This window comes from Phanerochaete carnosa, assembly GCF_000300595.1.
Source record: "Phanerochaete carnosa HHB-10118-sp unplaced genomic scaffold PHACAscaffold_6, whole genome shotgun sequence".
NCBI classification, from domain to species: Eukaryota; Fungi; Basidiomycota; class Agaricomycetes; order Polyporales; family Phanerochaetaceae; genus Phanerochaete; species Phanerochaete carnosa.
This window is the reverse complement of record NW_006767633.1, coordinates 2,915,220-2,924,543: the sequence shown is the minus strand read 5'-3', so window position 1 is coordinate 2,924,543 and position 9,324 is coordinate 2,915,220. Positions and strand designations below refer to the sequence as shown.

At 56.2% G+C, this 9,324-nt stretch overlaps 3 protein-coding genes across 3 annotated transcripts; 1 reads left to right on the top strand and 2 right to left on the bottom strand.

The window, feature by feature from the left end:
- Positions 1 to 365: 365 nt before the first annotated feature.
- PHACADRAFT_258837 (uncharacterized protein) lies at positions 366 to 1,843 on the bottom strand. The gene is made up of 4 exons (XM_007397383.1): positions 1,817 to 1,843; positions 1,658 to 1,731; positions 1,302 to 1,603; positions 366 to 1,243 (listed from the first exon to the last, which is right to left on the bottom strand). Exons 3-4 carry the CDS (start codon positions 1,565 to 1,567, stop codon positions 469 to 471), a joined length of 1,041 nt encoding a protein of 346 aa, XP_007397445.1. The 5' UTR covers positions 1,568 to 1,603; positions 1,658 to 1,731; positions 1,817 to 1,843; the 3' UTR covers positions 366 to 468.
- A 960-nt stretch (positions 1,844 to 2,803) lies between these two features.
- PHACADRAFT_258835 (glycosyltransferase family 2 protein) lies at positions 2,804 to 3,970 on the top strand. Its single transcript, XM_007397382.1, has one exon. The coding sequence runs from the start codon at positions 3,103 to 3,105 to the stop codon at positions 3,796 to 3,798; it is 696 nt and encodes a 231-aa protein (XP_007397444.1). The 5' UTR covers positions 2,804 to 3,102; the 3' UTR covers positions 3,799 to 3,970.
- A 7-nt stretch (positions 3,971 to 3,977) lies between these two features.
- Positions 3,978 to 8,931, bottom strand: PHACADRAFT_258833 (uncharacterized protein). The gene has a single exon (XM_007397381.1). It carries the CDS (start codon positions 8,923 to 8,925, stop codon positions 4,846 to 4,848), a length of 4,080 nt encoding a protein of 1,359 aa, XP_007397443.1. The 5' UTR covers positions 8,926 to 8,931; the 3' UTR covers positions 3,978 to 4,845.
- Positions 8,932 to 9,324: the final 393 nt, after the last annotated feature.

Below are 9,324 nucleotides of genomic sequence, written 5' to 3'. Positions count from 1 at the left end.
AGCTGTATAAGAAAAAACCTACTTGCGCCTTCCGTGACACCATCGCCGTTCTTGTCCGTGTTGCCACTCTGTAGGGTCACGCCTGGCCGCCGCCGTTTGACCTCCGTATTCTTGACCGATGTCACATGTCACCACGGTGGTCGACCGTCACATGTCACACCCGCCGCCGGGTAGGAGACCGAAACACGGACCCTGGCAGAACATACAGTGTCGCACAGAACAACAAAGAATTACCTGTTTGGCAGATAGCTGGTAAGAGTTCAATGTCTCGGCATAGGGAGATGCCGGTGATGGCAAGTCGCAGGTTGTGGCGATGGCGAAGATGAAGGGACACCGGCCACTCGAGCGACGGTCAGGTATGGATATGAAAATGTACAATACAGTACCTGCAAAAGAAAATAAAGTCTGTCAAACCTGCACATGAGATGTTGGATAATTGGAACTGAGTCAGCCTGAGGCCCCGGCACGCTATCCATCCTCAGGGTCTACTTCACTCTCGTCCGCGGCCTCTCCCTGTTCTCCTGGAGTGTCAGACTCTCTCGCGAGCCTCCTCAGCTCATCCCACTCGGGCAGCTTGAAGACTGCCGGCAGCTTCTCCCACGCGAGCTTGCGCCCAGCGTCGTAGCACTTCTTGAGCGCCGTGCGGCAATCGGGACAGAGGTTCTGAATGTGCTTGGACTTGTTGCCGAACCCGAGGATGTGGAACGGGCTGATCATGTGCGCGAGCGAAGGGTTCTCGAGCGTGCGCACGAGCTGCCGGCGCGTTCGGTCGCAGTAGTCGATCTGCATGCACTGGTCCGAGAGCCCGCACGCGTCGCGGAAGAGGACCTCGAAGGTGTGCTGCCGGGCGAGCAGCGAGAGCGCGGGAAGCGCGGAGAGCAGCGTGTCCCGGCTCTGTGCGTCCAGCTGCGTAGACTGTTCGCCATTCACGATGCTGTCGATGCCCCTCACCAGCACGCGGAGCATTGCGCTGGGCAGGAGGACCGACGCACCCCGCTCGGTCCCCAAATTGATAACCGCGACATGCGTGGAGAAGTCGTTCAGGCTTAGTTTGTGTAGAGGATGGGTAGCAGGAAAGTGCCAGCCCGCTATGCGAGCCTTATCGAATCCATCTAGGGTGTCGGGATAGACGTATTGCAAGGTCTCGACAACCCGTCTGCGTAGCGTCTCTGCCTGATATTTCGAGGCGAGTTTGAGGATAGCGACATAGTCGATACAATCAAAACGTCCATTGAAATGGTACCTGGAGCGCAGGTGAACTTATAGCTATTGGTGCCACGCAGCCAATCAGGGTGACTCACTCATAATTATGCGTAGCAGTAAGAAATTTCTTCATCTCAACTGGCTTATCATGCACAGGAATAATCGGACATCCGTCATAGCATTCCGCCGTGGCAGCATCCGACTGAGGCAGAGAGAACATGTCCCTGAAGAAGGGCGATTCTCTGCTGAGAACACCGCGATACACTTTGAAGAGGGTGTCGCCGGCCTGTAGCACGACATTGCCATCATCGTACCAAACCTCTCCCGACCGCATAAGCGAAGCATGTTCTTGCACTGGTTCCATTTGTGATGTCTGTGCGAGCCGCGTGCGGGTTTAGAGCTATGTCCTAGAGGTTGTGTAAAGATAACAAGCGTTCGTACATCGTAAACGTACCTCGAACCTATGATGTGAAGCTGAGAACATGTAATTTTCAACTTGAGCTCTGAGTATCGGACGAAAGCTCCTGTCTGGCTTCCGCGTGTAAGCAAGCTGTCCCGGCGCCGGTGACGTCGCCAAGCATCTAAGCGCAAGCAGGCGCTTACAGCAACTAACCGGAGTAAACCCGCCAATCTGCAAACCCCAGCTGTGTACAAGGTTATAACTGAGCTAAAAGGCGAGAAAAATGTTAGTATAATCGAACCCAGCAGCCTGCTGGCGTTGCTGGGAGGAAATGGCTGGCGTTTGTGAGATGGAAAGTGCGGCCCGTCGGGATTTGAACGTCCGAGCGCCACAAGACCATCACGGTCAGTCGATCGGCCCCGCTAGCGAATCTCCGCTGGCGAGAGCTATGGCTAAGGACCCCGGCGTATTCCCTACCAGGTCCCATCCTCGTCTGGATCCAAACCGAACTCACCCCGAGGGCCGCATTCAAATCCCAATCCGGGTACAAATGCACAGAAGCCGCCTAGAAGACTGCGAAATCGCTGGGCACAAACGCGTGTCGGGGAGGGGGGAAGATCTATCGGAATCCGCCTACAACTGGCCAGTCTCGGGCAGCCGGCCTCTAACAAAACGACGAACACCGCGGTAAGTCCGATAAATGTGATTATTCGCTCGCCTGAAGCGAGGCTTAGGATAGAACGCGCGAAGCGCGACGGGTACTATTGGCACAGAATCTGCGCGGAACACGACTGCTTCTATCTAACTTCTGTGATGAAAGATATGCTTAAGGCGTGCGAAGGGGCGCGATCCGACCCTTCCAAGGTACAAATTCGGGCAAAAGTGCCCGGGTACAAATTCCCCCAAAGTGGGGCTTTGGGTTCGAACTTCTTGGCGGATATGCTGGGGTCCTTGTGGCTGGCGACAACAAGGCGGCGACGTTGAAAGAACCTTTTTGTCGTCAACCACCACGACTGCCGCGCCCGCTACCAGCGGCGACGCTGTCCTCGCCGTCTTTGCTACCTTCGTCGCTCTTTACACACATTGGTACGCCCTACACGGAGTAGGACGACCAAGCCATGCTTCGGCTGACGTCTGATCACTTCCCAGTCTGTGAGTTCATGGAACGCAAGCATCCCCTCTGTTTTTTCTTTTTACTGACTACATCCCTCGTAGTTGTACCATTCGGGGTTATCGGGTAGGCGTAGGCTTAAAGCATCTGCGATGGGGAGGAAGCTCACTTAGCCCGCAGTTTCTACCGTTACCTTTGGTACCTCATCCGTATTCTCGCTTCGTTCACGTACCGCCCCGTGCCGCTTCCTGAAAATCCAACCTACATTGCCGAAGAGGATGTTACGATTATTGTGCCAACAATCGACGCCGGCGAGGAGTTCAAGGAGGCCGCTCACAGTTGGCTCGCGGGCAAGCCGAAGGAGATCCTGATCATCACGGAGGAAAAGATGCTGGGTCCCCTGCAGGAGCTCGCTAACTCCGTCGATCCGGAACGTATCCGCGTCCTCACCGTACCGTACGCCAACAAGCGACTTCAGATGTCCCATGGGATCAAGAATACGACGACCGATATCATCGTCTTCGCTGACGATGACGCAATATGGCCCCCCACCCTACTTCCCTACGTCCTCGCCTGCTTCGAGGACCAGAAGATGGGCGGTGTCGGCACTTCGCAGCGTGTGCAGCCAGTCGGGGATCGCATGACAGTGTGGGAGGTCCTCGCCGCCTTCCGTCTCTCCATCCGTAACATCGAGATATCCTCCTCTACGCACATTGATGGCGGCCTGCCTTGCCTCTCAGGGCGGACCGCTGCTTACCGCACCGTCATTCTCAAGGACCCTGAATTCCTCCACGGTTTCACACATGATTATTGGCTCGGCAAATACCAGCTCAACTCTGGTGACGACAAATTCCTTACCCGCTGGATGGTCAGCCATGGCTGGAGTACCTACGTCCAGTGCTGCAAAGAGGCTGAGCTACTGAGTACCATGAAGCCCAACTGGCGGTTCCTCAAGCAAGTCTTGCGTTGGACGCGGAATACCTGGCGGTCGGATTTGCGCTCGCTATTTATGGAACGATACATATGGACATCGCATCCTTATGTTGCGTACACGATGGTGCGCACGATTGATCTGATCGAATAGCTGTGCTGATGCAGTGCTGATCACCTTGTCCTCTCAGGTGGACAAGCTCTTCAATCCTTTCACGCTTCTCGTCGGCCCGTGCTTTGTCGCCTATATCGTCTACAAGAGCACGATACCTGTCGCAGACGGTGGCTATCATCTCCCCTGGTGGTGCGTGCCTCGATACGACCCAGCGTTCTTATGCTTACTTGGCCTTAGGAACGTGATAGTGTCCTATTTCGTATGGCTGTTGGCGACACGGTCAGCCAAATTGCTGCCACACCTGTGGTATCGCCCGCAGGACATTATCTACATCCCTGCCTTCATCCTCTTCGGTTACTACTTTGCCGTGATGAAGATCTATGCTCTTCTCACGTTGCACGAGGTGCGTTGCGTTCTTGAAGTCGTTGTTTTCGTCTATTTATAACTCGTGGCAGACCGGCTGGGGAACTCGCGCCGGTATCGGCGACCCGACTGCCGCTACGGCCGCCGCGGACAAGAACAGCACACCGGAGGAGAAGGTCCAAGATACTCCTGCAGCGCAGTACAGCCAACCTGCCCTCGAAATGCAGGGGGGTTTTATGCGTTAATTGCGGGAGTGACCTGAACGCTACCCTGGCGTCTGCTCAACGACGTCTACTTACCTATCTTTTCTATCTACGTTAGCATCTACCATACCCCCTCACCCATTGCATCATTTATCCTCCTGAGCACGCATGACTTCGCCACCATCATCGCCGCATGTATCAAATCAACTCCCAACGGACTCCATTATCGTAGAAGCGTCGCATTCGGACAGCATAACACTCTCTAGCCTAATCCCATCGTTTATCCTTTCTCCCAGGATTAGGATATTCTTGCAAAACCTTTCCCATTGCTTCGTATAGGTACCTTTGGCATTCAGTGCTCCTGGAAACTGTTGGACACCATGAAACAATGACGTTCGTAACTGACTGTCGCCACGACCCATAGAAGAACTATATGTATGCGCATTGGAATGCTACTTTTGGGGATAATAATACACGACCGTAAGGCAATAACTACATGTTATTTTTTCAATTCCTTGCGCTAGTTTCCGCACCATCGGCGTGCATTCTGGAACAACCTGAACCACGGGCCAACGCCCTTCCAGCTCTCCGCCATCTCTGCAGGGTACCAGCTGTTGCTCTCCAAAGTAACTACGCGCTCGGGGTGAGGCATGAGAGCAAGGACCCGCCCGTTGGGAGTTTGTATGCCGGTGATGCCGCCGGGGCTGCCGTTGGGGTTCAGCGGGTAGACCTCCGTCGGTACACCGGCTGGGTCGACGTAGCGCACCGCGACGAGGCCGGCCGTCTCTAGCTGTGCGCGCTGCCCCGCCTCGCGGAACGAGACACGGCCTTCGCCGTGCGCGACGGCGACGGGGAGCCTCGAGCCCGCCATGTCGTGGAGAAAGACGGACGCGGCGGTGACCGCGCCGGGGACGACCTCGACCATGCACACGCGGCCCTCGAAGCGGCCGGAGCGGTTCGGCTTGAGGTCGGGCCACGCGTCCGCGCCGGGGACGACCTCGCGCAGGTTGCTCATGAGCTGGCAGCCGTTGCAGACGCCGAGCGCAAACGTGTCGGCACGCGCGAAGAAGGACGCGAACTGGGTGCGCGTGCGCGCATTCAGGAGCACCGAGTTCGCCCAGCCCTTGCCCGCGCCGAGGACGTCGCCGTACGAGAAGCCGCCGCACGCGGCGAGCCCCCGGAAGTCCGCGAGGTCGGTGCGCCCGCTGAGGATATCGGACATGTGCACGTCGACGGCGTCGAAGCCCGCCGCTGTGAAGGCCCACGCCATCTCGATCTGGCCGTTGACACCCTGCTCGCGCAAGATCGCTACACTGGGCCGGCTGAAGAGGCTGCGGAGTGGCTCGGGCCTGAAAGTGAGGTCGAAGAAGAGGCCGGTGTGCTTTTCGTCCTTGATGAGGGCGAATTCTTTCTCAGCACATTGAGGGTCGTCGCGGAGCGACTGCATCTTGTACGAGGTCTCGGCCCAGGCTTCCTGCAGTGCCGCGCGAGTGCTGCTGAAGAGGACGTCCGAATTGTAGCTGATTGTGATGATCTGGTTTGTGCGATCGTGCGAGACCCGTCCGATGGGGTAGATAGCGGATTCGCGGAAGCCAGCCTGACCGAAGTGGGTCCTGAGAGCTCCGAAGTCGCTTTCGCGAATTTGCACGACAGCTCCGAGCTCCTCGTTGAAAAGCAGGGGCACGCAGTTTTGTCCGTCGGAAAGAGCCTTGTCGAGCGAAATCTCAACGCCCGTACGTCCAGCAAAGGCCATCTCCACAACAGTAGTGAAAAGCCCGCCGTCGGACCTATCGTGGTAAGCAAGAACAAGATCGGGCTTTTCAGTCTTGACAGACTGGCAGGTAGTGAGGAACGCCTTGAGACGGGCCGCGTCCTCGACATCGGGTGCCTCGGAGCCGATCTCCTTGAACACCTGAGCAAGAGCAGAACCACCAAGGCGCTGCCGGCCATGAGCCAAATCGAAGTAGGCCAGAATGGTAGGCTCGTTGATGTCCGTGCGCAACTGTGGGGTCCATGTGTCGGAGACGTCTTCGACCGCAGCGAAAGCGGTCGCGATGAGCGACAACGGTGCGCTGACTTCGCGCTGTTCTGCGCCTTCCTTCCACTTCATCGACATCGACATAGAGTCCTTGCCAACGGGGATTCCGATGCCAAGGGCGGGGCAGAGGTCCATGCCGATGGCCTTGACAGCTTCGTACAGCGCCGCGCCCTCTCCCGCCTTCGAGGCAGCACACATCCAGTTTGCGCTGAGCTTCACGCGATCGAGATCACCGATGTTGGCAGCGATGAGGTTTGTCAGAGATTCGGCAACGGCCATTCGGGCGGAGCCGGCAGGATTTAGCAACGCAACAGGGGTGCGTTCGCCCATCGCCATGGCCTCGCCGCTCTTAACATCGAAGCCGTAAGACGTGCGAGTGACGGCGACGTCTGCGACGGGCACCTGCCATGGGCCGACCATTTGGTCCCGAGTCACAAGACCGGTGATAGTGCGGTCACCAATAGTGATCAAGAACGATTTCGAACCGACGGAAGGTAAGTGGAGGACACGGTCGATGGCGACTGCTAGACGCTCGCGAGTAGAGGGTAGGTACTTGCTCAGTGTGGCATCAAAGGGCACGCCAGCAATTGAACGAGTGTTGTCAGTGCGGTGCATCTGCGGAGGCTTGCCAAACAAGGTGGACATCTTAAGACGAATGACATCCTGTTTGAGCAGGCGGTCCGTGACGACGAGTTCTTCCTCGGCCGTCGCAACACCGACGATAGAGAAAGGGCACCGTTCGCGTTCCGCAAGGGCCCTAAACTGGGTTTCGCTCTCAGGCGATATCGCGAGAACGTAGCGCTCCTGGCTTTCGTTGCACCAGATCTCCATGGGGGACATGCCCGAGTCCGCGACAAGGACATCGCGAATTTCGAAGGTGGCGCCGAGGTCAGAATCGTGGACAAGTTCTGGAAGAGCGTTCGAGAGGCCACCAGCACCAACGTCGTGAATGGACTGGACCGGACTGGCATCGCCAAGGTTGACACACGCGTCGATGACCTGCTGACAGCGCCTTTGCATCTCGGCGTTGTCGCGCTGCACACTGGCAAAGTCCAGCTCCGCGGAGCTCGCTCCAGAGACCTGGCTGCTAGCGGCACCACCTCCAAGACCGATTAGCATCCCAGGTCCTCCGAGTACGACGACCTTGGCACCGGGCGAGATTCTCGACTTCTTCGCAAATGGTGGGCGGACGTTACCGAGACCACCGGCAATCATGATGGGCTTGTGGTACCCGCGAACTTCGCGAACACCGTCTTCGCTAATGGGAACGCTCTCTGAGAAAGTACGGAAGTAGCCCGCGAGAGCTGGGCGACCGAACTCATTGTTAAATGCGCTCGCGCCCAGTGGTCCATCGATCATGATGTCGAGGGCGGAAGAGATGTGCGGTGGCTTGCCGAAGTCTGTCTCCCAGGGCTGCTCAAAACCGGGTATAAGCAGGTTGGAGACCGTGAAGCCCGACAGACCGGCTTTTGGCTTTGATCCTCGACCGACAGCGCCCTCGTCACGGATCTCACCGCCAGAGCCGGTGGCTGCTCCCGGGTACGGCGAGACGGCCGTTGGGTGGTTATGGGTCTCGACCTTGACGAGAATGGGCATATCCTCGATGTGCGACTGATACAGATTCGGTGCGTTGGGATTCGCCGCATCTGGTCTGGAGTTAGTGGCGCCAAACCGGGGTGCAGAGTGACCTTCGAAAACGGCAGCGTTGTCGGAGTAAGCAGAGATGGTACTAGTAGGGTTCAGTTTTTCCGTGTTCCGAATCATCTGGAAGAGAGATGTCTCCTGTTTCCTGCCGTCAATCTCCCATGACGCATTGAAGATCTTGTGACGACAGTGTTCGGAGTTGACCTGAGCGAACATGAACAGCTCGGCATCCGTGGGATTACGATTGATGGGTGAGGAACCAGAAACAAACGCGTCGATGAGGTAGTCTATCTCATCTAGCGATAATGCGAGGCCGAGTTCCTTGTTGGCGGCGATCAAACGTTCCCGAGAAGAAGTACCGACAGAGTCTTGGCTCTGGAGGTCCACAACGCGCAGCGGACTGATGTGCTTGTGCTCGAAGATCACATCCTCCTGGGGAACCGAGAGACAAATAGTTTGTGTCATGCGATCATGGATAAGGTAGAAGAGATGTTGCACTTCTTCCTCAGTGATAGAACGTCCTGAAGACGTCTTTAGGACGAAGGCAACACCGCGCTCGAGTCTGTCGATATGATCTCCAAGATTGCAGATGCGGGCAATATCCGTAGCCTTGCTAGACCACGGTGAGATGGATCCAGCTCTCGGTAGCACGAACGAGATGTTGCATCGTGAGTTGAAGGCCTCTGTCGTGCCAGGAAGCCTGATGTCGTCGCCATAAGCCAGTAGCGTGTCCAAGACGCGGCGCGAAGACGATGAGAGGTCATTAAGCTCCAACTCAGATGTCTCCGACTTGCATGAAATAAGATGCACGTAGTTCGCATCGACAGAGATTATGTCTGCGCAGAGGGCTTGAATCTGCTGTAGGAGCGCTGCTCGCTTGGAGGCCGAGAGATATGAAGAGCCGAAAAGAAGAAGCATCACTGTGCTCTGGTTAGAGCACACATACCACTCAAAGCGAGAAGTACTTGCCGAAAGACCGCCCAATCCTCTAACTTGTGTTCGAAGCAAACGATTCAGAGGTATTTAAGTCTATCCAGAGCTCAATCTCGAGCGAGATGAGGGTGCGAGGGAGAGCGACATGCCTCTAGAATCAGGCAGCCCAGGACGATGAATAGCCGAAGATCAAATTCAGCAGGACCCGCACTCGCTGACAGAATGTGGTGGTGATGGTAAGAAATTATACAGACCTGCAAATTCTCAAAAATGAGTCAGTAATCTTATCTTATCTTAACTGACCACTTATCCACAATCTGATCTATGGGCGTTTATGTGTCGAACTTGCCCCAAACTGCTTTGCGTCTCGCGTACAATGTTTAG